Source organism: Mustelus asterias, chromosome 15 (genome assembly GCF_964213995.1).
Source record: "Mustelus asterias chromosome 15, sMusAst1.hap1.1, whole genome shotgun sequence".
NCBI classification, from domain to species: domain Eukaryota; kingdom Metazoa; phylum Chordata; class Chondrichthyes; order Carcharhiniformes; family Triakidae; genus Mustelus; species Mustelus asterias.
This window is the reverse complement of record NC_135815.1, coordinates 102,177,291-102,205,139: the sequence shown is the minus strand read 5'-3', so window position 1 is coordinate 102,205,139 and position 27,849 is coordinate 102,177,291. Positions and strand designations below refer to the sequence as shown.

Here is a 27,849-nt window from a genome sequence, read left to right as displayed (position 1 = left end):
AGGTGACGAACACAAGGGGTCATGGGTTCAAGGTGAGGGGAGCAAGGTTCAACACAGATGTCAGGGGGACGTATTTTACACAGAGGGTGGTGGGGGCCTGGAATGCACTGCCAAGCAAGGTGATTGAGGCGGACACGCTGGGATCGTTTAAGACTTATCTAGATAACCACATGAACAGACTGGGAATAGAGGGATACAAAAGAATGGTCTAGTGGGCACATGAGCGGCGCAGGCTTGGAGGGCCAAAGGGCCTGTTCCTGTGCTGTATTGTTCTTTGAAACACTTTAGTGACATAAGAGTGGCCCAAGTAAAAAAACTTCAATAGCTGGGACAGGGTTTGTGACTCTCTGTATCTGAGTCCAAGTAGTCATATTGGGAAAAGTGGTTGGGGGTGGGGGAGCTGGTGGTGCGGAACAATACTGAACACAGCTTTTGTCACTAAGGCTTGGAGTTTTGCAATGACAGACAAACTCTTCCTCATTGTGAAAATGGTGGAACAAGTCTAAATCTGATGCCTGGCCTCTGAACATGAGATGCGCATTTTGCAGAAGCAGCTACCCACAGAAATCAGCAAAATGTGATTTTGGTGCAAGTGGTGTCTAAAACCTGACGTGCACAGATAGGAGCAAGGCTGAACCTTATGGATATGTTAGGTGAGATACCCGTTTGGATATGGTGCTGGAACACCTTTGGCGGAGATAAGTTGCTCTTTAGGATTTCTAAAAGTTGGTATGAATGTGCGTAAAAAGTGCCTAATGGGAGTTGGTGGCAGGGCATGAGTTGGTATGGATGGCGCATGGAGTGTGTGATGAGGGCAGTTTATGCTTTTCTAGTCTTTTTAAAAACTGTGATACAGTGCTGATGTATCGAGGCAGGCCTTCTGCCCAGCCTGCCTCTGCAACCACCAGCCTCTGCAGTCATTCTGGTATTGCTTGGTCCAACCTGCAGGCGAAGGGACTAGGATAATGTTTCCAAGAGCTGTAGAGTTAGGCAATATACTTGACATTCCTGTCAGGAAGGTTTTTTAAATACATAATTACCCTTAGTTGGTTGCAACTTACTGATCCCGTCTCACTCAGCAGTGCCATATTTCTGCAAGGGGATCTAAAGTTAGCATTTGGTCTCTTGATTATTTCTGTAAGGGGCTCAAGCCTGGCAACATCATCCTCACTTCAATGATTAGTCAGATTTAGGCAGTCAGCAGTAAATATCACCCCACCTAATTTCAGATCAGACTTTTTTCATGAGTCCTTTGACACAGGATATTGTTCCAAAAGCTGGCCTCATTGTAGCTTTACCCCCATAAACAAAGTCCAATTCAACCCCATCTGGTTTGCTAAATCTTATTTAGTGGTAAGTCAATAAAAATGTCATTCAATTCTTCAATAGAACTTACTCAAGTCCTTCTTCCAGAAAAATATATTTCAAATTCAGTTCCGTGGTAGTAGATTGGCCATGGAAGGAATTTAATTTCAATGCCTCCTGTTCATTTGAATTGAGAAATGCATTTTATCTAACTTTTGCACCATCCAGTGCTCTTTGCTCTGCTGAATTTCTCTGAAGCAAATGCCAAAAACCAAGGTGCTCACTGAGCAGTGAATTCCAGTATTGAAACAGCAATTGTGCTGCCGGATCACTGGGGAACTCTAAAGAAGCAATGATAAGCTACACGATTCACTATCACAACTGAGAAGCACAGCAGCATGCAGGAGACCAACATACCCGTCATATCGGTCCTTGCTAACCAGCATTGGCTCCCTTCCCCAATGCCATTAAAATTCTTGTTGAATTGAAGTCCCTTTACATCTTTGACCTATTTTATCAACACAATACCCTATGGGTCGACATGATCCTCAACGTGAATGCTTCATTCCTTTAAATCCGGCATTATGTGCATCTCCCTCAATTGACTCCACTGTTTACTGGCAGCACTCCATAGCATTGCAATGGACCCAATGGGACAACAACTTGCCTGTCTGCCAGTGGCCTCCAACAGTCCTATTAAGAACAGCTAATTAGGCTGCTGGAGACCCAGTTCATCCAGTTTTGCCAGATTTACCTTTCAATTTTGAAAACAAGCCTTTGGCACCTGTTTAACATATTCATGGAGCCTCGCATTCATTTTAGTTGGCTATTCCAAGTAGAGATTGTCAGCTGCCATATTGGGGTGGTAGAGCGCAAGGAATTGCAGCTGAAAAATGGTCCACCCATCTCCAATATTCATCCAAAAATTGGTGTTACGGGGACTAATTTCTGCTCTGTGTTCACCTTCTGTGGCGTCTATTCTTAAGTATATATCGGTCTAATTTCATTGGTAGACTTCTCATCTGTCAGAAATTGATAGCTTAGTGGAATGTTTCATGTTGATGATAGCATCTGCTGACTAAGGTGCTAAACAAAATGATGTGGCTCTCCAGAACAGGGGAGTTTGCCCAGTGTCCTGGCCAATATCATTCTCAACCAATATCGCCAAAAACAGTTGGCGTTTGGAGGTTCTTGCTGTCTATACATTGACACGTGCCACCAGTTCTTGGAATGATTGTAAATTATAATGTTCCTGGCTATTATATTTAAGTTGCTCTCTGTCTTTTTCAGCTGAGACCATCTAAGAAAAAGAGACTTCCCACAGCCAAGAAAAAAGCATAATCACCAATGGGGTGGGGCAGGTGGAGGAGGAGTTTGACCGGTTACGATCAGTAAAGAAGAGGCTGATTGTTATGGGCAGATGCCTGCCAATATTCAGTAATGGTCTCTGATGGTTATGTGAAAAGGGTCTGGAGCTGAAAAGAAGCTGCGACTTTTAGAATTTGGTAATGATCAAACGTGATGTTTTTGCCCATCCATGCAATAAATTCTCAGACAGAAACTGGATAATTTTGTGGTTTGGCTCTTGTAAATTGGCAGAAGAAACTAGGATTTCTACAGGTACACTGAATGGTCCCTCGCATAGACACTGCTGTCTGCCTTGGTGAGTAAGAATCATCATGGGGACAAATTGTAGGTGGGGAATGAAGGTAATGGCACAGTCAAAAGGAGGAGGGTGCTAATTTGATTGCGACACTGCTCTTTTTGTTCAAGGAGGCAAGCAATGTTTTTAATGGGTGATCTGTCCCTAATTTTTAATTAATTCATAGGATATGGGCATTGCTGGCAAGGCTAGCTAGCATTTATACCCATCCCTAATTACCCTGGAGAAGGTGCTGATGAGCTGACGCTGAGTGGCTTGCTAGGTCATTTCAGAGGTCAGTTAAGAGTTAACTGCATTGGCGTGGGCCTGGAGTCACATTTAGGCCACAGTGGGCAAGGACCACAAGTTTCCTTAGCTAAAGGGTGTTAATGAACCACTTTGGAATTTATGACAATCTCTTAGCTTCATGGTCATCATTACTAATATTGTTTTCTCAGTCCAGTATTAGTTAGTAAATTTACTGAATTTATTCTAATTCACAACTGCCAGCTGGTGTTAATAAAAGGAAATGTGTTGGCAGAGTCCTCAAAAAATGTTTACAACTACGGTTTGTCATTGTGTGCTTATTAGACATGACTTGCTGCAGATGCCAGAAATTCTATTGCGGAAATTCTAGTGATACACTATCAAGATGCTATGAAATAACTATAGGGTTCGTGATGGGAGATACAGGACGGATATCAGAGGTAGGTTCTTTACGCAGAGAGTGGTTGGGGTGTGGAATGGACTGCCTGCAGTGATAGTGGAGTCAGACACTTTAGAAACATTTAAGCGGTTATTGGATAGGCACATGGAGCACACCAGGATGATAGGGAGTGGGATAGCTTGATCTTGGTTTCAGATAAAGCTCGGCACAACATCGTGGGCCGAAGGGCCTGTTCTGTGCTGTACTGTTCTATGTTCTATGTTCTATGAAATGAAAATAAAGAATTTAGGCCCATTTTCCCTTTGCAGCGCACACGTTTTTTGAGTGCTATTTCAGAGCATAGGAGGAAATGGATCTTCTTTTTAAGTTTCCTGAATTGTAGTCTGCCTGGAAACATGGGCTTATTTTTTTAGTTGAAAATAATTTCTCCCACTAATTTAGGCAGTGGTCCAAATCTGGTGGCTATCTACTTGATGATCCCATTATCCTCCTTGCCTGATTGTCCTATCCACAGGAAATCAATGAACAGGAAAATCAGGCAAGGTGTAAATTGAATGACCAACCCAATAACACCAGTTTTATGCCACCGCCAAATTTGAAAGTTGTCTCCAATATCTTCCAACTGAACATATCGAGGGATGAAAGGACATATGATGGATGGTTAGACATTTTGCTCTGTCCCACACCATTGTAGCGCAATATATGCACTCGCCACCTCACCCAAAACCATGCAGCAAATCCTCTTGAGAGGTGACAGAAAAAGCAGACAGCCCCTTGAATAGGATTGAGGGATAAGGAGAGAGATCCCATTACGAAAGATCCTTTCCGGTTCTGCTGGGACTGTGAAGGATGTTGTGTCGTGGCTTTATGGGGCCCCTGTTATAATAATACATCATTTGACTCCTTGAAGATATCTTACAGCTTTCAGCTAACAAATATGTTTTCCATCAAAATGATTTTACTGATATTCCATAACTCAATACTTTGGGTAATGTGATGTGTCACTTTAAGAAACGTTTTTTAAAAAATGATGCTCACAGCCTTAGGTGATGCCATTGGTGTGAGGAGAAAAAAAATTGTGTGCCAGTCAGGTGACAAGGGCTATTTTTAGTTTTGTTTTGGCTGCAGTGTTAGAAGCATAGCTGAAAGAAGTCTCTCCCTCTCTGTTTTGCTTTGATCGTTTAGATAAAAGCACATCTTGTTTGCCATCCTGCAGTAAAGAATCTATGTTTTGGTGTTTTTGAGGAGCTGAAGACTACAATCTGCTCTGAGTTTTCAAGATCATTTGAAATCAGCATTCAACCCAGGGAACTGGATTGCAGTATTATGTGAGCTTTAGCCTGTGCAGTGATAAATCTGTTTAAAGAGTTTTCTTTATTGGATATTAGTTTTGATTGGAATATTTGATATATATTTATTGATTAAGAGTTATACATTATAGTGGTTGTTTTGTTTCTTGTTTGTAATTGATAAAAGTTCTTGCTAATTTTCTTACTGTACATGCTAACTATATTCTTAATTAAACACTGTTTGATAAAAGCTCCCTAGTGGGTCATTTTAATCACACCTGAAGTGAAGCATCTTGTGCTTATCCTAGCCAAATTCAAAATGCAAAACTTATGATTCAGGCGGGCTTCATAAAACACTTGAGTTTCTGCCCTGAACCATAACAGTAGGATGGTAAGCAGTGAGTGGAACACAATTTACTGACTTAAAATTAAATGCTACAAAAATATTCATAGACTTTCACAATGCATATTTGTGTTATAGCTTTAAAACACAACTTCAATTTCAGATCAATCCTTTTCAAGAATCGTGTCAGTTAGCTGCCAATTCTAATCAATGCCCCTGGAACCACATTTAAGGCATTTTAAATACGATTGATCCAAATAAAAATGCCTTATCGTTTAGGAAGAATTAACAATTAACTCTTACCAACTTCAACGGTTATTGATTCTGCATCAATCTCATTAGCTTTCTTCTTAGCAACTTCAGCCAGTGCCAACTCACCCTTATCCAAAGCCACATAATAGATATCCTTTAAAATTCAAAAGAAAGCAGTCAGCAGATCAGTAATCTCAAATGTATTCGGCTATTTATTATACCTGGTTCTAATTCACACAGGGAAAATAAATTTTAAAACTGCAGTTTTCTAAAATAGTGCAAATTTATGAAGACAGGCTCAGTAAAGTCCTATGTGACATTAATCTCATGTCCTAATTGCCCATAAGTAAGTGGTGGTGAGCCAAGTGCAGAATATTCCATCATTAGACTTTTTAACTGCCGATTTTTATTGACTTCTGTCTTCCCTCTCCTGTTTTAAAACCCTTCAGACTTGAAGCATTGGCTCTATTCTCTCTCCACAGATGCTGTTAAACCTGCTGAGATTTCCAGCATTTTCTGTTTTTGTTTCAGATGCCAGCATCCACAGTATTTTGCTTTTATATTATAGAAGGATATAGTGACCTTGACAACCACTGGCAATATCATGCCTGTGGTGGTATGAATGGAGGTCAGCTTGCACCACCTAGCACAACCTGGTAACAGCTCCTCTAAAGTGCAGCTTCTTCAGACAATTTTGTGGCACAAAATTAAATGTGCCTTCATTTGAATTTGGATATTACAATGAAGCTCCTTTTTGTGAGGAAGCAGTCTGATTGAAATTAATCAGGACTTGTATTATGGCTGAAGTCTGAGGTCACGTACCAACCGACTCAAGAACAGCTTCTTCCCTGCTGCTGGCAGACTTTTGAAAGGACCTACCCTGCATTAAGTTGATCTTTCTCTACACCCTAGCTATGACTGTAACACTACATTCTGCACTCTCTCATTTCCTTCTCGATGAACGGCATGTTTTGTCTGTAGAGCACGCAAGAAACAATATTTTCCACTGCATGTTAATACCTGTGACAATAATAAATCAAATCAACAAGTCACACCTTTGCCCAGACTGTCGACCCTTTCACCCCTACCCAGAATTTACGCAGAACGCGCAACACAGAGAGCGTCCATTTGGGCAAACATTAGTGTTTATCTTTCACACTTGTCTTAATTTCATGTACCTGCCCAGTCCCCATTGCTCTCTAGCCCTCTTTCCTTCGACTGCCTATCTAACCTCATCTTTGCTGCCTTGATGTTGGCATGTGGAAAGGTGTTGAGATGAAATATATTTTATTTTGACACAGTGCTGCCCAGATAGGGTGGGAGGGCAGCAATATATTGGACTACAGCTTCAGACTGATTTTTATCTACACAGCTAGGTCCTAATTTCCACCATGTCATTTAGAATAAGATTTATAACCTTGTCACAGCCAAGGAGGTCAAATTAAACCACAAATCACACAGGCTGAATCTTTCATGCCTACTAGTGGCTCGGTTTAAAGTGACATGATAGCCCCTGAGCAGCTGATCTCTGCTCATCCTTTTAATTTAAAGGCAGGTGATACAAGAGAACTCCCAGAGAGAAAAGTGGTAACGAAATGAATAAATCAACAAAAACAAATAGCAATTAAGGTGCAAATAACCCTTTCAAATTGTTCAATGCTGCTGGCTTTATAATACCAACTGCAAGCTAGCTTACTTTCCAAGTGGGAAGTCATCAGGACAGCTTTGAGAGCAGGTAGTTACAATGACAGGAGTACTTTATACTTTGTTGAATGATAGTTGTAAAAATAGCCACAGACAATTGACAAAGATCGCTCCGTATTCTCTTTGAACCAGTTTTTTCTTCGAGATACCCAGGAGAACTTTATAACTTTGTAGAATTAACAGTAACATTTTTTCTAGAATTACAGAAAAGCCTATAGAAGGTCTTTGTTATGTAACAGCAGACACTTGCACACATTCCCCTCCCCCCTGCCAAACATGGCCTTTTTCTTTTCATGCTTTTATATACAATCAAAGCTTCAGCACAGAAGATACATGCTGTGAGACTTAAGAAAGTGCTATCAGCTTTGTCCATCCAACCTCACTGTGACATTGTGGTGCAAGATCTCTGGAAACAAGGAGCACATGCTGTGTTTCACACAAGACTTTCTGCACAGGTTAATTTTACTTCTGTAGCTAATTAAATGGGAGGACCAAAAAAAAGGGTTAAGTGTCAAAGCCTTTGAGTTTGTACTTTAGCTTTCTTGTTTGGAAAGTACCTGCAGAAGATTTTATAATTTGTTCAAGTGGCATAAGCTTTCAGTTACCTAAAGCATGGGTGGCTGCAGCTGTACCTCTTTAGGGAGTGGATAAAAAATATCAGATTTATTATACTGAAAGGTGTCGTCTACATGCACCCCAAAAAAAAGACAAAAGCCTAGAATGTCTGAATTGCTATCTGCAAAATACAAAACAGGTCCAAGGCCACAGAAAGAAACTCAACAAATCAAAAGGACACAGTAGAACTACTGACCATATTGGCTGGGCATATGCAAGTATTGCTTGGCTGATACTGCTCTGCTTTAAATAGCGTGGATCATAGAATTCCTACAGTGCAGAAAGAGGCCATTCAGCCCATCCAATCTGCATTGACCACAATCCCACCCAGGCCCTATTCTCGTATCCCCATATATTTACCCTGCTAATCCCCTGACACTAGGGTCAATTTAGCATGGCCAATCAACCTAACCTGCACATCTTTGGACTGTGGGAGGAAACCTACGCAGACACGGGGAAAACATGCAAACTCCACGCAGACAGTGACCCGAGGCCGGAATCGAACCTGGGACCCTGGCGCTGTGAGGCAGCAGTGCTAACCACTGCGCTACCGTGTCGCCCTAGATCTGGACCTAGCAATGACAGATATTTACAGGAAATGACTCACCATGAACAGGTCTCGTGAACCTATATCTACAGCCAGCAGAAAAGCCTTTTCAAACCTTTGGTACCTGTTAAAATAGAGCAAATTATTAGAAATGCTAACCAGCAGAATTTCATCAACATTCAAGAGAGTAACGTTAAAGTTTCATAACAATGAAGTACAGTATAATCTGATATTTAAAATAAATGTAGCTCATGTAATGTTACTTGCACACAGCAGTTCTCTCAAGGTGCCTTTTTGATGCAGAAGCAGCAAAGTATACTGGAGTTGAAGGAATAGATGCACAACTTGAATGCCAACCTGGGCAACTGCAAGTGGCTGTGTCATGCAGCTAACACGGGACAATCATGCAGCTATGTTATTTTACAAAAACTTGTGATATTATGCTCTTGGCAGATGCGAGTACGGCAAGATTTTACTGAATGCTGCATCTTGAAAGTGTACCCTATGCAACAAAAGTGCTGTTTTATGCGGTTATAGTGCTGAATTTCTGCCACAAGGTGGGAAACAGGTGCTGAGTCTGTTTTTGTGTCAGAAATCGGCTTCCGGTGGAAAATCAACTAAAAAGTTCAGATTTTCACAGGGGTGAGCCCTTATTTAATATTGAGACATGTTTCCTGTCCACCTCGAGCCAGCGGGAACAGGAACCACTACATTTTGCACCCTCTCCTTTCCTTCTCTATGTACGGTGTGCTTTGTCTGTATAGCGTGCAAGAAACAATATTTTTCACTGTATACGAATACATGTGACAATAATAAATCAAATCAAAATGAGATGGGTCAGATGAAGTCTGTCCTTGTGGCTCAGAAGGGAAGGGGGGAGAGGGGTAGAGGATTAGTCATTGGGGACTCCATAGTTAAAGGGACGGGTAGGAGATTCTGCGGGAACGAGAGAGACTCGCGGTCGGTGTGTTGCCTCCCAGGAGCCAGAGTCCGCGGTGTCTCGGATCGTGTTTTCGAAATCCTTAAGGGGGAGGGGGAGCAGCCCCAAGTTGTGGTTCACATAGGTACTCAAGACATAGGTAGTAAAAGGGATGGGGATGTAAGGCAGAAATTCAGGGAGTTAGGGTGTAAGCTTAGAGCTAGAACAAACAAAGTTGTTATCTCTGGTTTGTTATCCGTGCCACGTGATAGTGAGGAGAGGAATAGGGAGAGAGAGCAGTTGAACACGTGGTTACAGGGATGGTGCAGGAGGGAGGGTTTCAGATACCTGGACAATTGGGGCTCTTTCTGGGGTAGGTGGGACCTCTACAAACAGGATGGTCTGCACCTGAATCAGAGGGGTACCAATATCTTGGGGGGGGAAATTTGCTAATGCTCTTCAGGAGGGTTTAAACTAATTCAGCAGGGGGGGGTGGGTACCTGAATTGTAGCTCCGGTGTGCAGGAGGTTGAGAGTAGTGAGGTCATGGATGAGGTTTCAGGGTCGCAGGAGTGTATTGGCAGGCAGGAAGGTGGTTTGAAGTGTTTATACTTCAACACCAGGAGCATCGGAATAAGGTGGGTGAACTTGCAGCATGGGTTGGTACCTGGGATTTCAATGTTGTGGCCATCTCGGAGACATGGATAGAGCAGGGACAGGAATGGTTGTTGCAGGTTCCAGGGTTTAGATGTTTCAGTAAGTGCAGGGAAGGTGGTAAAAGAGGGGGAGGTGTGGCATTGTTAGTCAAGGATAGTATTACAGTGGCAGAAAGGACTTTTGATGAGGACTCGTCTACTGAGGTAGTTTGGGCTGAGATGTAGAGGAAAAGATTGCAAAGATGATTCTGGATAGGAGCGAATGTAACAGGGTAGTTGTACTGGGGGACTTTAACTTTACAAATATTGACTGGAAAAGCTATAGTTCGAGTACTTTGGAGGGGTTGGTTTTTGTCCAATGTGTGCAGGAAGGCTTCCTGACACAGTATGTAGATAGACCAACAAGAGGCGAGGCCACATTGGATTTGGGAATGAACCAGGCCAGGTGTTAGATTTGGAGGTAGGTGAGCACTTTGGTGACAGTGACCACAATTCGATTACGTTTACCTTAACTATGGAAAAGGATAGGTATATTCCGAAGGGCAAGAGTTATAGCTGGGGGAAAGGAAATTATGATGCGATTAGGCGAGATTTAGCTGGCATAGGTTGGGGAAGGAAACTGCAGGGAATGGGCACAATGGAAATGTGGAACTTGTTCAAGGAACAGCTACTACGCACGCGCCCTTGATAAATATGTACCTGTCAGGCAGGGAGGAAGCAGACGTGTGAGGGAACCGTGGTTTACTAAGGAGGTTGAATCTCTTGTGAAGAGGAAGAAGGAGACTTATGTTAAGATGAGACGTGAAGGCTCAGTTAGGGAGCCTGAGAGTTACAAGTTAGCCAGGAAGGACCTAAAGAAAGAGTTAAGAAGAGCCAGGAGGGGACATGAGAAGTCTTTGGCAGGTAGGATCAAGGAAAACCCTAAAGCTTTCTATAGGTATGTCAGGAGTAAAAGAATGACTAGGGTAAGATTAGGGCCAGTCAAGGACAGGAGTGGGAAGTTGTGCGTGGGGTCTGCAGAGATAGGAGAGGCACTAAATGAATATTTTTCGTCAGTATTCACATTGGAGAGGGACAGTGTCGAGGGGAGTACTGAGATGCAGGCTGTTGGACTGGATGGGATTGAGGTTCATAAGGAGGGGGTGTTAGCAATTCTGGAAAGGGTAAAAATAGATAAGTCCCCTGGGCCGGATGGGATTTATCCTAGGATTCTCTGAGAGGCTCGAGAGGAGATTGCAGAGCCTTTGGCTCTGATCTTTGGATCGTCATTGTCTACTGGAACAGTGCCAGAAGACTGGAGGATAGCAAATGTTGTCCCCTTGTTCAAAAAGGGGAGTAGGGACAACCCTGGTTATTATATATCGGTGAGCCTTACTTCTGTTGTGGGCAAAGTATTGGAAAGGATTATAAGAGATAGGATTTATAATCACCTGGAAAGGAATAATTTGATTAGGGATAGTCAGCACGGTTTTGTGAAGGGTAGGTCGTGCCTCACAAACCTTATTGAGTTCTTTGAGAAGGTGACCAAAGAGGTGGATGAGGGTAAAGCGGTTGATGTGGTGTATATGGATTTCAGCAAAGCATTTGATAAGGTTCCCCATGGTAAGCTTTTGCAGAAAATACGGACATATGGGATTGAGGGTGATTTAGTGGTTTGGATCAGGAATTGGCTAGCTGTAAGAAAACAGAGGGTGGTGGTTGATGGGAAATATTCATCCTGGAGTTCAGGTACTAGTGGTGTACCGCAAGGATCTGTTTTAGGGCTACTGCTGTTTGTCATTTTTATTAATGACTTGGATGAGGGCATAGAAGGATGGGTTAGTAAATTTGCGGATGACACTGAAGTCGGTGGAGTTGTAGACAGTGCGGAGGGAAGTGGCAGGTTACAGAGGGACATAGATAAGCTGCAAAGCTGGGCTGAGAGGTGGCAACTGGAGTTTAATGCGGAAAAGTGAGAGGTGATTCACTTTGGAAGGAGTAACAGGAATACAGAGTACTGGGCTAATGGTAAGATACTTGGTAGTGTGGATGAACAGAGGGATCTGGGTGTCCATGTGCATAGATCCCTGAAAGTTGGCACCCAGGTTGATAGGGTTATTAAGAAGGCGTACGGTGTGTTAGCTTTTATTGGTAGAGGGATTGAGTTTCGGAGCCAGGAGGTCATGTTGCAACTGTACAAAACTCTGGTGCGGCCGCACTTGGAGTATTGCGCACAGTTCTGGTCGCCGTATTATAGGAAGGATGTGGAAGTGTTGGAAAGGGTGCAGAAGAGATTTACCAGGATGTTGCCTGGTATGGTGGGAAGGTCGAATGAGGAAAGGCTGAGGGGCTTGAGGTTGTTTTCGTTAGAGAGAAGATGGTTAAGAGGTGATTTAATAGATGCATAGAAAATGATCAGAGGATTAGATAGGGTGGATAGTGAGAGCCTTTTTCCTCGGATGGTGATGGCTAACACGAGGGGACATAGCTTTAAATTGAGGGGTGATAGATATAGGACAGATGTTAGAGGTAGGTTCTTTACTCAGAGAGTAGTAAGGGCGTGGAATGCCCTGCCTGCAGCAGTAGTGGACTCCCCAACATTAAGAGCATTCAAATGGTTATTGGATAAACATATGGATGATATTGGAATAGTGTAGGTTAGATGGGCTTTAGATTGGTTTCACTGGTCGGCGCAACACCGAGGGCCGAAGGGCTTGTACAGCGCTGTAATGTTCTATGTTCTAAGTGTGGAGCTCATTTACACACACCACGGCAACTATCATGAAGGATACTGGTTGTCCAGGCAGTTTTGTGCCAAAGCCTTCCAATGCACCAGAAGGAAGCAAGATGTCATGGGGAAACAGAAGACTGGTACTCAGGGCAGGGCAGACCCTTGCTTCATCAATGCCAACATGGATCTAATGTTGGAGGTCATCAAGGAAGCCACATCATTGTGAAGCAGCACAGTTTGTCATTTAGCATCATCTCTCTCTGCCTCCAATTTCTCTTCCCCTTCAACCTCCTGATCTACCCTCAGTGAGGTAGAGCATCAGAGTCCTTGCACAGCAGGCCACTACAATGATTAAGATCCTTTAAGGATGTATGTTGGAGGGCACCACCTGACAAGTAAAGTTAAAGTTCATTTACACAAGTATGGCTTACATTAACACTGCAATGAAGCTAATTCCCCTAGTCGCCACAGTCCGGAGCCTGTTCAGGTCAATGTACCTAACCAGCTCGTCTTTCGGACTGTGGGAGGAAACTGGAGCACCCAGAGGAAACCCACGCAGACACAGGGAGAATGTGCAAACTCCACACAGATAGTGACCCGAGCCAGGAATCGAACCCGGGTCCGTGGTGCTGTGAAGCAGCAGTGCTAACCACTGTGCTACCATGCCGCCCTAGTCCAAGTACCAGAAATGTTTCTTCATAAGCTAGATGGCCTACTCAATGGTTGTCCATTTTATTAATGCCTGACACTTATTCCTATTCACTGCCTTGGCAGACAATACCTATAACTCATTTGGAAGCTTGATAGCAGCTGGAATATTCCTCCCCGCCCCCCAACCTACACACAGGATACCTCAAAGACTTCAAATCCCTTTAACTGGGCTGGCTGACCTGTTTTCCCACTTCCCCCATTAGGATATGTCCCTTCACTCGGTCAAATGCACAGGCACTATGAACAATTATTCCAATAGGTTGACAGGAGGAAATTCAGGGCCAGTTCGATGTTGCACTGCAGGCTAGCTTTACTCTAGTAATGTTGGCACAAAAGCATCAGTTGCACATTAGTGGAGAATCGGCAGTCAAGATAAACGAAATAAACAAACTGTAGGAAAAAATGAAGATAATTCACAAGTTTGACCAGGAGTTTCTAATTTGGAAATTAATTAATTCTATGCACAAGCTTTAACACATCATAGGATTGGAACAATTAAGTTTAAAGTTTATTTATTAGCCACAAGTAGGCTTATATTAACACTGCAATGAAGTTACTGTGAAAATCCTCTAGTCGCCACACTCCGGTGCCTGTTCAGGTACTCTGAGGGAGAATTTAGCATGGCCAATGCACCTAATCAGCACATCTTTCAGACTGTGGGAGGAAACTGAAGCACCCGGAGGAAACCCACGCAGACACGGGGAGAATGTGCAAACTCCACACAGAAATTGACCCAAGCTGGGAATTGAACTCGGGTCCCTGGCGCTGTGAGGCAGCAGTGCTAACCACTGTGCCACTTATTAAATAAGATTCTGAGCTCACTGCACTCCAACACAGCTGCTTCAGTTTAAACTGAAAGATTTTAACACTGAATATTAAGGTGTGTTAAGTAATCTTCACTTTATCCACATTAGAAAAGGTGAAATCTCTCTCTTGTAGTTTAACTTATTCTAACCTACTGTATTTAGGAAAATAACAAACACCAAGTACAAATAGTGATATTATTATTCACCTGAGTAGATGGTGAAAAAACCGCCTGGCATATCGACTGATGGGGTCCCTGTATTCTAATACAGTTGCATCAGTCAAGGGTCTTGTAGGGGCATAAAATGCTCCAAGACTTGCTTCAAGTTGCGCTGCAGAATCAAAGTAGAATTTTAAAAAGATAATTGCAGTAAAACTATCAGAATCACAGCAGTAATTTTGTGTTTAAAAACTTATTAACCTACGGATACCTTCCTGGTGACGTGTTTCATACATTTTTTACAAGAATTACAAACTAGAAGCTAAAGGCCGCCTTAAGCCATGTACCAACTGCATTGTTACCTTGAAAAGAGAGGCAGTAACTGCTCCACATGGTGCACCTCCAGCAATCTTTACTATCTCACCATCGCAGTGGCCTGGACTCCACCCTGTCTTTGCCCAACTTTCATTTTCCAGGCTCTTACTCTCCCCAAATTCTCCCAGTCCTCCCCCCACCCCACCCCACCCCACAATAGTTCAGATATGCCAATCAGTCTGGAACTCTACAATGCTGAGGGCAACAGAAGCAGGAAATGTAAATTGAGATCTCCCAGGCTGAGAACAGCAATAGTCTGGGGACCCAGGTTCCAACATGGGAGGGTTAGTCAAAACTACCCAGTCCCACAACTCAAAGAGAGTCAACAGTTCAGGGCTGTGGTGGACAGTAATTTCATTTATGAAAAATGACAGTTGAGCAATGACAATGGGAGTGGAGTCCATGTTTGGTTCCAATGGAGATCTGACAACTTTTGCCAGTTCCCACTCTTCCTGAAGTGCTGAGCCCTTCAACTCCCTCTCATTCACTTTTCACCTCCCCAATCCCTGTTCCCAAGGTTTATATGTGCCATACTGATGTCAATCTCAAAGTGCCTCGCCCGTGGCCTGTTCAGCAACAATAGAGCACCCAAGGGGTGTAAGGACCTATGTTAGCTCCTGGTCCAGCAATGCCTCAATTTTAAAATTCTTATCTTTGTGCTCAAATCCATGACTTATTTCTCCCTATTGTTCTAAATGGTTCTGAACTTACAATAGTCAGAAAATCTGTGCACCCCATGACTTCCTTTGCTCCGTAAGAGTTTTAACAACACCAGGTTAAAGTCCAACAGGTTTTTTTGGTAGCAAATGCCTTGAGATTTTGAGAGCTTTAGAAATGCCTTGAGGTTTTGAGAGCAGATTTCCACTCCATCTGACGAAGAAGCAGCGCTCCGAAAGCTAATGGCATTTGCTACTAAATAAACCTGTTGGACTTTAACCTGTTGTTAAAACTCTTACTGTGTTTACCCCAGTCCAACGCTGGCATCTCCATATCATTCCTTTGCTCCACCAGTGGTGGCTATACCTTCAACTACCTAGGCTCCAAGCTCTGGAACTCCTTCTCCAAGTCTTTCTGCTCTTCCAGTTTACCACCCTCTTTTAAGGCACTCCTCAAGATCTCTCTTTTTGACTAAGCTAATAGTCACCTATCCTAATGTCACCTTCTTTGGCTTTGTCCATTTTCAGTTTGTTAAATGCTTTAGAAAGTTTTACTGCGTTAAAACCAATCTAAATACAACTTATTATTGTACCTGAGCTCACGTCACTTGAACCTATAGGCATGGAGGGGTTTCAAAACTACATTACAAGAATTAAGAGAGCTCTATTTAATATGGACTAAAGCCTTACAGCATGCAAAGAGAAAGTGAAGAATTAAACAACTGGAGAATATTGGAATGAATTCAATATTCTCTGCATATCTCACATTCTCTTTCTGGTGTAAGATTCTGCTGAAGGAGGTGATCCACAATGGCAATGAGGCAAGTGTAGCACTGTGAGCCCAGAGTGTTCCAGTTCATGCCGCACAGGATATTAATAGCCTCATCGATTTGTCCGTAACGAATATATTGACAGATGAGTTGGGTGGGACCCAGGTGTCCTCTCAATATGGCACCTGTCATGGGAAGAAAATGCATATCTGAGGCAAGACATTTTACAGGACAAATTTGATTTGTTAAACAGGCCACAGTCTGATGCTAATTTGCAGTAAACCACTGAATTAAACACCAAGTCCAGGTAATTATGTCAGTCACAGTCTCCTAACAAGTAGGTCACAAACAAAAGGGGTTAATTGTTTAGGAGTTGATTAATGCTGAGAATTCATTTGATCTTCATAATGAGGAGTGATTAATCAGCACATTGCTTAACCTTGTAACTATGGCAGAAGAGCAGGACTCACTGGCACATGTGGTCTTGTGACTTGTAACAAAGCAATATTGTTCGGGAAGAAAAAGTTGTCATTATATTTTTGGAATGTTTAAGGCAATCAGGTACCAGGAATCACAAAAAGTGACACACATTAATTGTAGCTGTCAATACTCTTCCATCTGGGTGCCTGACCTCTGGTGGGTGGTGAGCTTCCAAATGACCTACACAGGAGAATGAAGTGACAGACAACTCATTGCCTAATTGATTTAAGAATAGTGCTCAGAGAAGCAGTCCAATTAAAATTACAAGCTGGCAATTAGCAACTAGAACTCTAAATCCCCTCTCACAGCCTGCTGGCAATGAAAATAAAATGAAATGTACTTGCAATATGAAGTAAAATCTGTAGATTTCTGGGAAGCAGGCATAAGCCAAACCACTGGTGAGAGCAAAAAGGCTATGTGGGTGCCTGGAGAAAGCACTATGCCTCACAGGTAACCAGGTGATTTATCATTTTTCTAATGGGCAGCATCTCAAAATGAATCAAACATGCAACTATAATTAATGGAATGCTTCAGAACACAATACAGCTGCTCACAACTGCCTCTGGCAAGACAGAAATGGAAAACTGTGATAAACGAAGTTAACTTTTTCAAAATAAGTTTACAGGTAGTATTAAAAGACGGCAGTGCAGCAAATGTACAGGCCGGTCAGTCACTAGACTGGGAGTGAATTATTTCCTTACTCACTTTGAGTTCACAGGATCTAATCATACTGACAGCACCAAAAGCTGATCAGAATTTGATGGAATTAATTTGCATCATGACATCCTAATGTTTCTGTGAGGTCATGGTGCTTGTGAGTAAAACTACTTAGTTAATTGTGGAGCTATTAAAATATTTTAACATTATACTCAGGAGGGCAACAAATATGGAATGATTTTAAAATCTGATTATTATTTTTCCTCCCTAGCCCTGCTCAATTTTGCCCTTAAGGATTGGAATTGCAGAAGACCTTGCTGGTCTGAACCTGCAGATGGGGTGTTATATCACTACATGCTGTTGATTCAATTATTGAGTCTGTGGGTGAATTGAATCTGACATCAACCTATTTGCATATCATGGGTCAATTTTTCTCTCAAGTTGAGAAATTTCCTGACTCCGCATACTCAACTCAAGGACCGAAAATTCAGCCCTTAATAAGCAAGCAGATTGATGACAAATTGAACGGATCTACAGACTCAACTATCCCGTCTCTGCAAACTCGACTTGGCAGTAAGTGCCCAGAGCAGTCAGATTTTTATTCAGGGTGGGGAAGTTACCTTTGAAGTTTAATTCAGATAAATGCGAGATGTTGCATTTTGGTAAGACAAACCAGGGCAGGACTTACACAGTTAATGGTAGGGCCTTGGGGAATGTTGTCGAACAAAGAGACATGGGGTGCAGGTACATAATTCCTTGAAAGTGGCGTCATAGGTCAACAGGGTGGTGAAGGCGGCATTTGGCACACTTGCCTTCATCTGTATTGAGCATTGAGTACAGCAGTTGGGACGTTATGCTACAACTGTACAAGACATTGGTAAGGCTACATCTGGAGTACTGCGTACAATTTTGCTCACCCTGCTATAGGAAGGGTGTTATTAAACTGGAAAAGGGGCAAAAAAGATTTACAAGGATGTTACCGGGACTGGAAAGTTTGAATTATAAGGAGAGGTTGGATAGATTGGGACTTTTTTCCCTGGAACATAGGAGGTTAATGGGTGATCTTTTAGAAGTTTATAAAATCATGAGGGGCATAGACTAGGTGAATAGCCATGGTCTTTTCCCCAGGTAAGGGTGTCCAAAACTAGAGGGCATAGGTTTAAGAAGAGGAGAGAGATTTAAAAGAGACCTGAGGGACAACTTTTTCACACAGAAGTTGGTGCATATATGGAATGAGCTGCCAGAGGTGGTGATAGAGGTGGGTACAATTACAACATTTAAAATGGATAGGAAATGTCTAGAGAGATATGGGCCAAACGCAGGCAAATGGGACTCATTCAGTTTGGGAAACCTGGTCAGCATGGACGCGTTGGGCCGAAGGGTCTTTTTCTGAGCTGTGTATCTCTATGACTCTTTGGAGTCAGGCGTGCTCCACCTGGAAACAGTATGTGTCAGTCACAAGGGCATGCAGGTGCCAAGTCAGGCTGGTTAAAAGGCTGGTGTTGGAGCTCTGGGAGTTCATTCCTGTTGTAATAAAAATAAACAAAAAACTGCTCTCTAGCCCTCACCCATTACACACCTTAGCTCCCACACACTCCCCAAACCCCATTTATGCCAATTCATGTCGCCTCATGCCCCCCCCCCCCCACCCACCCCCATGGACCCTCATACCCTCAATGCCAACTTCGTGCTAACTCCTGTTAACCCATGCACCCATACCCATCAGTTGCCCTTATACCCTCCATGCCAACTCATCCAGTGTCCATCATGGGCAGACCTCAGTAGCCATGTGGAGATGAAATAAAGTTAATAATAAACTATTACAGATTCCCAACTCTCTCATTGATAAAAGCCCAGTGAATAAATTCAAACCCTTGAAGTACTTAATCCCAAACAAAAGCAAACATTTGCATTCATAGCTCCGCATCAAAGACAACTGTCTCTTTATAACTACTAGGAGCTGTCAAACTGCAAACTTGGAGGTCTCCCAGTGATAATGAAAGATTATGGCAGCAGTCAGATTGAGAATTTAATATGTGGGCATTTATACTGCAAACCTCCACAATGTATTATTGATATGGGACAGCCCAGTTAAATCAATGGATTAGGGGTATTTGAACAAGATGGGCTATGTTATTAAGACTATTTGCTCTTGTGGTGGATGAATATTAATAGATCATTTTAAGGTGACTGGCCTGTTTCTACTCTAATTTCTATGGCCTTCTCAGATCGCAAGCTGATCTGATGACTGTAGCCCTCAGGCTTATGTTCACCAATAGCGAGTGAAATATCAAGCGCCAATCTTTTCCAACCTCAGGCTTTTTTCAAAAAATTAAAGAGCAGGGGATTTAAATTGCTTGGCAGCTGTACAGACATTATCCACTATTTACCCACAGTCATGTCTACTCTAAACAATCCCACAGGGGTATCTGGATCTCTCCCAAAAGGATGCCTGAGCTCTCCAAGGAACACTGGTCGGTTTAGACGTTTTTCTCAAATGTCTAAAGTCCACAAGTTTCAGAAACTTGGGTAACCAAAATCACTTCTGGGTGAAGGCAGCTGGACTTTTAAATCTAGGGGCATAAAGAACATTAATAGGGGCATAGAGTACAAGACCAAGGAGGTTATGCTGAACTTATACAAGACACTAGTTAGACCTCAGCTGGACTATCATGTACAATTCTGGCTGCTACACTATAAGAAGGCTGTGAACACATTGGAGAGAGTGCAGAATGGTTCCAGGAATGAGAAATTTCATTATGAGGATAGATTGGAGAGGTTGGGACTGTTCCCCCATGGAAAGAAGGTCAAGAGGAGATTTATAAGAGATCTTCAAAGTCATGAGGGGGCTGGACAGACTAGATAGGGAGAAACTATCTCCCCTTGTAGAAGGATCAAGAACTAGAGGGCACAGATTTAAAGTGATTTGCAAAAGAAAATATTTGATGTGAGAAAATACTTTTACACACAACTAGTGGTTGGGGTCTGGAATGCACTGCCTGGAAGTGTGGTGGAGACAGGTTCAATTGAGGCTTCAGGAGGGCAACAGATGATTATTTAAATAGAAATAATGTGCAGGAATACAGGGAAAAGACACTCAGTCATGATGCTCGTTTGGAGAACTGGTGCAGACGTGATGGATCAAATGGCCTCCTTCTGCACTATAACAATTCTGCAATTTGCAGAACAACACAGAAAACTATAAGTTGCTGCCATAGATTGTACACTTCTCCAGAGGGCACACTGTTAAGTCCTTCAGAGTTAGCAATCACTGGATTGACCAGAACCTTTACTCTTACCCTGTTAATCTGCTGTAAAAACCCTTGGAAAAATTACAGCTTTTTCAATGATATACAAATATGATGTTAATGGTGTACTCATTTCAGAATTCCTGCTAAAGATCCCTATTGGCCATGAAAATTTTATTTATGTGAAATGTCAAATCTCTCCATTACAATAAAAGATATATTTCATTTTATTTTTTGTTTATAATATATTTTAGCTTCTATCTTAAACCAATCATAAGCATTGATTTTGCTATCTGAAAATGTGAATAAAAAGTGAAAGAACATAGAATAAAAAGTGAAGGAATTTAACTTTCTGGTTTGCTGTCTGTAAGAATGCTTCAGTTTGCTCACTATTTTCAGAGTAGATAATCCATCTCAGTCTCCTCCTGGGGACCCCAGCATCACAGATGCCAGCCTTCAGCCAATAAGATTCATACCACATGTCAAGAAATAACTGAAGGCACTTGATATTGCAAAGGCTATGGGCCTTGACACTTGTGGTCCAGATCTAGCCGCACCTTTAACCAAGCTGTTCCAGTACTGCTACAAAACTGGCATCTACCAGGAAATGTGGAAAATTGCCCAGGTTTGTCTGTCCACAGGATACAAGATAAATCCAACCAGGCCAATCATTGCCACAATCTACTCTTGATTATCAGCAGTGATGGAAGGTGCCATTGACAGTGCTACTGTGGCCAAACGGGCCACCTAAAATGGCGATTTACAGAGCACGCTGGGATAATTGGACAAGCACTGAAACAGCAGGCTGCAGCTTAAAAGACAGAGATAAACAGAAGGCAGCTCAGACGACTGAATACCCAGGAAATAGGCCATCCCAAAGACAACGGACACACTCTGGTCAAACATACTTGTTTACCAGACAAAGTGGAGCCTTAACCACTTATTTGGGAGGGAGATGTGCCTCCAGCACCTACAGACATGGTCGTTGGGGACACATCCAGAGATCAGTGTGGCAGCACCCGATTGGACTCTTATCGATCAGGGTGATCAAGCCCTGATCGATTGATTGACAAGAATCAGGAGACCGCCCAAAAAGGACGAAACCAAGGAGAGATAAAAGGTGCTGCACAACAGAAGCAGCTCGCTCTCTGACCTCACAAATGAGCTACAACGATGGTGACCGTCGCCAGCAACAACAAGCACGAGGAAAGCCACCACACCCGAGAAGGAAGGAAGACCAGAGCCAGAATGTCAGACCAGACCAAAGGACCAGATTACGCAGAGGACTACACAGACCAGCGCACAGATAAAGGCCAGTATCTGCTTGGGTACTTGCCAGTCACGCAAAGTTAAGTCAAGGTCTAGTATTGGACTTGAACTTTAGTATTTCTGTAAGATAGCTTATTGTTGGTTGGGTGGGTGATTATTGATTGTGTGTTTAAATAAATATTGTTGAACTAACAAGAAGTCTACTCGCAATTCTTTGTCCACCGTATAAGGGTTAAAACAGACTGTGTGGCAGGCACAACAATTGGCGACTCCGCCGGGACATCGACAAGAAGTAACTTTGTTGCTCCGATATCGAATCCCACAGAATCTATATTGAACGATTATTTAAAACTCAGAGCTAACAGGTGTAAACTCCTTATTGGACAAATAACTACTTTTGGGAAATCGTTTATTGTGCATGCATTGTTACTAACAAGGAGGATAGGGTAAACTCCGTAGGTTTACATTAGAATCCGGAGGGATTAGGACCAGAACATAGCCCAAAGCCGTACCCGCAGTCCGATCAACTCCCTACCCCTTGTCGTTGAATATAGAATGGCACGAAACAGCACAGAGACAGAGACAGAGAAGTGTCCCATATGGGAAACAAAAATCAGGGAATTTATTGAAAAGAAAGGGTGGCCCCTATGGGCAGAATCTTGTGCCAATACTGAAACTGGAATCCCTAGGGCAGAAGTATTGCGACGATCTGAGGAAAGTTCAGGGAAAACGGGAAGGCAAATGTGAGAAAGCGACTGCCATTTTGAACTGCTTAGGACAGCTGCTAGGAACAGAAAAGGAATTAAACACAGTTCGTAAGGAACTGGAGGAGTCGAAGCAGCCACAGGAAGAAGAGCAGGAGGAGATTAAGAAACTGAAGGAACAACAGCAGGAGAGGATAGAACAAAAGAGCCGAAAAGGACAGAGAGGAATTAAAGAGAACCAACCAGGCAAATTTGTTGCATCTGAGCAATTTTCAAACGCAGTATGAGAGAGCCTACCAAGACGCCCAGCGCACTGTCTTGGCGAAAGGTGAAGCCGAGGGGGCAGTAGCACGATTGGAAGCTAAGTGCACCAATCTGCAGGCGGCAATAAAAGCGCTACATCAAGCCAGTAAAGAACAGAGACAGGCAACCGCTGACCACTCCAAATGCCAGCCAGAAATTTCACGGCTGGAATCCCTATTATCGGTTCAGAGCGGATTTATGTGAACCTTCGGGACAGAGGAGGAAGAGGAGATAGAGGATGCAGATTGGGGGGAGTTAAAGAAGAATGCTAAACTTTACGTTATGCGAACCGAGGATTGGGGTCCACCACCATCTTTCCCAGGGGAAGTCATACCCACCGCGCCCCCAAATTCATCCCCAGTACCGGTGCACCCAGTGACGACTGAACGTCGGGTAAGAGAGTCTCAGGGCCCAGCTATTACATACATGACCCCGTTTACAGTGGCACAATTGGCTAAAATCGCAAATAAAATCACAACCTTTGAACTATTGGCTGACCCACACAGTTTCTTTGAGGCAGCAGCAGATAATGCATGGGTTAGATGAAAGGGAAGAGGTGAAGCTGATAGTCATGTGCTTAAGCAAGTCTGTACGGTCTGCCCTGCCAGCCCCTCAAAATGCTGGGGAAGGAACCTTAAATGAAATTAAGGAAGCGATATTGACCGTGGTAGGATTTAATAAAGGGGATCCTGTAGATGGGTTAAATAAATGTAGACAGAGGAAAGGGGAGCATCCGACTGCCTTTGCCAGTTGTTTATGGATCCACTTCACAGGAGTATATGGGGAATTAGATTGGGCTAGATTAAATGAAGCTGATTCATCCAAATGGGCTCGGACATTAGTCTCACACACCACAAAGGAAGGCAAGAAAGCCTGCGCTAATTTTGACCCCGCAGAGACCACACACAATGAATCATGGGTTCTCTGACGGTTAGCTCAAGTCTGGGAACAGGAAGTTCAGGGAGCTCCAATGTCACGGTCTTATAGGGAAGAGAGAATGCTTCCGATGAGGGCTAGACAGGGTCCAGTATGGAAAAACGAGGGTAGAGGGGATCCCCAACACCAGAGAGGTACAGTTCCACCTTACACAGCAGCCCCGGGGAGAGATAGAGGGACATGTTTTAATTGCGGGCAGCCAGGACACTTCACCCAAGATTGAAGGAGACCCCCACCACCATATACATAGTCCCCGAGACCACCAGGACCACCGGCTCCACCAGTTAGGCCAGCTCCTAGAGCAGCAATCCCGCCACCATGACTGAAGCAGAAAAGTTGTTTGTCGGCAGCCTGAACTTCAACACAGACGAGCAGTCCGTGGAAGAGGTTTTCTCCAAGTATGGGCAGATCTGAGGTGAAGGTGATAAAAGACAAAGACACCATGGTGTCCTGCGGTTTCAGCTTCATCACTTTCGAAAACCCAGAGGACGCCAGGGACACGCTGCAGGTGATGAACGGAAAATCCCTCAATGGGTCAGATCCAGGTGGGTCATGCCAAGAAAAGGTCTGGAGACGGCCGTGGGTATGGTCAAGGTGGTTATAGCGGCGGCTACAGTAACAGTGGCCGCAGGAGAGGTGCAGGAAGTGGCTATTGGGATAGTGACAGGAAAGGCGGCTATAGCGGCGGAGGCCAGTACAATACGGGAGACCTGGATAGCTATTCGGATGGCTATAAGGGCCAAGGTGGATACTACTACGGTGGTGGTGGTGGTTACGGAGGCCGCTCATACAAGGATTATGACTGATCAAAGCAAGAGAAGCTTGGCAAAGATAGGGATCTAGATGAGTATACGGCTTGTAGGAAGGGACTAAAGAAGGAAATTAGGAGAGCCAGAAGGGGTCACGAGAAGGCCTTGGCAGGTAGGATTAAGGAAAACCCTAAGGCGTTCTATAAATATCTGAAGAGTAAAAGGATGAGACGTGGTGGAATAGGGCCCATAAAAGGTGAAGGCGGGAAAATCTGTACGGAACCAGTAGAAATGGCAGAGGTGCTCAATGAGTATTTTGCCTCGGTTTTCACAGAGGAGAAGGACCTGGGTGGATGTACTGCGGGCTTGCAGTGGACTGAAAAGATTGAGTATGTGGAATTTAACAAAGAGGTTGTGCTGGAATCTTTGAATGGCATCAAGATAGATAAGTCGCCGGGTCCGGATGGGATGTACCCCAGGTTACTGTGAGAGGCGAGGGAAGAGATTGCAGAGCCTCTGGCGATGATCTTTGCGTTGTCGATGGAGACCCCGTCGGGGAAGGTGCCGGAGGATTGTGGATGTGGTTCCTATTTTCAAGAAGGGAAATAGGGATCGCCCAGGAAATTACCGACCGGTGAGTCTAGCCTCAGTGGTTGGTAAACTGATGGAGAAGATCCTGAGGGACAAGATTTATGAGCATTTAGAGAGGTTTAGTATGCTCAAGAATACTCAGCATGGCTTTGTCAAAGGCAGATCGTGCCTTATGAGCCTGGTGGAGTTCTTCGAAAATGTGACTAAACACATTGACGAAAGGAAAGCGGTAGATGTGGTTTATATGGATTTTAGCAAGGCGTTCGATAAGGTCCCCCATGCAAAGCTTCTAGAAAAAGTGAGAGGGCATGGGATCCAAGGGGCTGCTGCCCCGTGGATCCAGAACTGGCTTGCCCAAAGGAGGCAGAGAGGGGTATAGATGGGTCTTTTTCTAAATGGAGGTCGGTCACCAGTGGTGTGCCCCAGGGATCTCTTGCTGTTTGTCATTTTCATAAATGACTTGGATGAGGAAGTGGAGGGATGGGTTGGTAAGTTTGCCGACGACACGAAGGTTGGTGGGGTTGTGGATAGTCTGGAGGGATGTCAGAAGTTACAGAGGGACATAGATAGGATGCAAGACTGGGCGGACAAGTGGCAGATGGACTTCAACCCAGACAAATGCGTAGTGGTCCATTTTGGCAGGTCAAATGGGATGAAGGAGTACAATATAAAGGGAAAGACTCTTAGTACTGTAGAGGATCAGAAGGACCTTGGGGTCCGGGTCCATAGGACTCTAAAATCGGCCCCGCAGGTGGAGGAGGTGGTTAAGAAGGCGTATGGTGTGCTGGCCTTTATCAATCGAGGGATTGAGTTTAGGAGTCCGGGGATAATGATGCAGCTATATAAGACCCTCGTCGCCTCATTACAGGAAGGATGTGTAAAAGATTGAAAGGGTGCAGAGAAGATTTACAAGGATGTTGCCTGGATTGAGCGGCATGCCTTATGAGGATAGGCTGAGGGTGCTCAGTCTTTTCTCCTTGGAGAGACGTAGGATGAGAGGAGACCTAATAGAGGTGTATAAGATGTTGAGAGGCATAGATCGGGTGGACTCAGAGGCTTTTTCCCAGGGTGGAAATGGCTGCTACGAGAGGACACAGGTTTAAGGTGCTGGGGGGTAGGTACAGGGGAAATGTTAGGGGGAAGTTTTTCACACACAGGGTGGTGGGCGAGTGGAAATCGGCTGCCGTCAGTGGTGGTGGAGGCAAACTCAATAGGGTCTTTTAAGAGACTCCTGGATGAGTACATGGGACTTAATAGGATGGAGGGTTATAGGTAGGCCTAAAAGGTAGGGATATGTTCGGCACAACTTGTGGGGCCGAAGGGCCTGTTTTGTGCTGTAGTTTTTCTATGTTTCTTCTATGTTTCTATTTCTGCCAGATTCAGGATCAACCTCCCACCTTGTTCCTAAAATGGCTCTTGGAACCGCAGAAAGCAATATCTGATTAAATTTGATTTGCCTGTTATGTTAAAATACTAGAAAACCATTTTCACCAGGATTAATCTTGTTATCCCATTGTTGACTCGGTTATGAGGATTGAACATTTCATTAAAAAAAAGCCGTGTGGCTTTTAATGAATTTAAATGTCTTCACTTGGAAAATTGGCATGGAATGTCTGACACGGGATTGAGACCGCAAGTTGAATATTGCCAGCAATGTACCTAGTTACTTTTGAGTCATTTTCCTTGCCACTGAAAAGTAATGAAAAATCTCCCCACACAGCAGCCTCTTCATGTAACTTATTGCAAGACTCTTTGAAAGCAAACTGATGGTCTTTTGTTTTAAAACTCATTTCTTGAAAACTGTATACTGATTTTTAAAAATCAAATGTCATTTATTATACTTTCATCAGCTGGCATGGTTCTTTGAACAGAATGTTGCCACTTGGGAGTCAAATCTTCTGCCAGCGGATTATCTGAATATAATGCAGCTTCAGAAAAAAAACGGGAGGGGATGGACAGTTTAAATATATGTTTATACATCAAATATTGGATGCGATAACAACAGAAATTACATTGATCTCCTCAGAACAACGACGGACGATGACAAAGATGCAACCTACGATCTACTTCATCGGACTCATCATCAGGATAAGCATTCAGGACGCTCCAAGCAAGATGAACTTTTCATATCCCGGCTATTTATGGTTTGACACAACGACAAGACACGGGGCCCGATTTTACCATTGCGTCGCGCCAATTTTCGGGCACGAAAACGTGGTAAAGTCGGGTGTGAGGCCATTGATGCGATCCGCGCCCGAGTCTGCGCAGATGGCCACTTTACCGAGACCCGGGAATGGCCGCGATCCGATTCACACCCAAAACGGGCGCAGCGGTGATTTAAATGCATTTGCATGCATTTAAATTGAATTAATGAACTGCCCGCCCAACTTTATCAGCATTTTCCCCTTTACCACCGCATTCGCCAATCCGGAACCGTGTCGAAATGAACATGCTGAATAAAATTTTGGTTCGGGTGCTCCAGCTGCTGAAGAGATGAGTTCAGAGCTTCCAACGGCTCTCTGACTCAGATCGGTTTGGGGGGGGGGGGGGGGGGTGAGTGAGGCCCGATTGCTCACTGGTTGGGGGGACAGGGTTCTGCTGCAGGGGGGGGGGGGCGACGCGATCAGTCTAGGTAGCGGGTGGGGGTGGATAAGGGGGACAGTGATGTCTTTGGGGGCCATTGCTCCCGCTTTTCGCTACCGGGCTGCGCGATCTGACACGGGCGCGATTTGTCAAATTTATTTCTAACTGCGCATGCGCAGTTCAGAGCTCCGATCGTTTCGGGTGC

General features: G+C 43.8%; 1 protein-coding gene and 1 pseudogene across 10 annotated transcripts in view; one reads left to right on the top strand and one right to left on the bottom strand.

Moving 5' to 3' along the window:
- The window catches only part of wdpcp (WD repeat containing planar cell polarity effector), a 142,667-nt gene that overhangs the window by 56,324 nt on the left and 58,494 nt on the right, over positions 1-27,849 (bottom strand). For 9 of the 10 annotated variants that reach the window (XM_078230436.1, XM_078230442.1, XM_078230438.1 and 6 more), the window contains 4 exons: positions 16,121-16,309; positions 14,372-14,495; positions 8,425-8,488; positions 5,550-5,652 (listed from right to left, as the gene is read on the bottom strand). In XM_078230436.1, coding sequence (XP_078086562.1) covers positions 5,550-5,652; positions 8,425-8,488; positions 14,372-14,495; positions 16,121-16,309 — 480 coding nt within the window. The remainder of the gene's footprint in view (positions 1-5,549; positions 5,653-8,424; positions 8,489-14,371; positions 14,496-16,120; positions 16,310-27,849) is intronic. The other variant, XM_078230443.1, reaches the window with a different exon arrangement.
- LOC144504709 (cold-inducible RNA-binding protein B pseudogene) lies at positions 24,040-24,527 on the top strand (annotated as a pseudogene).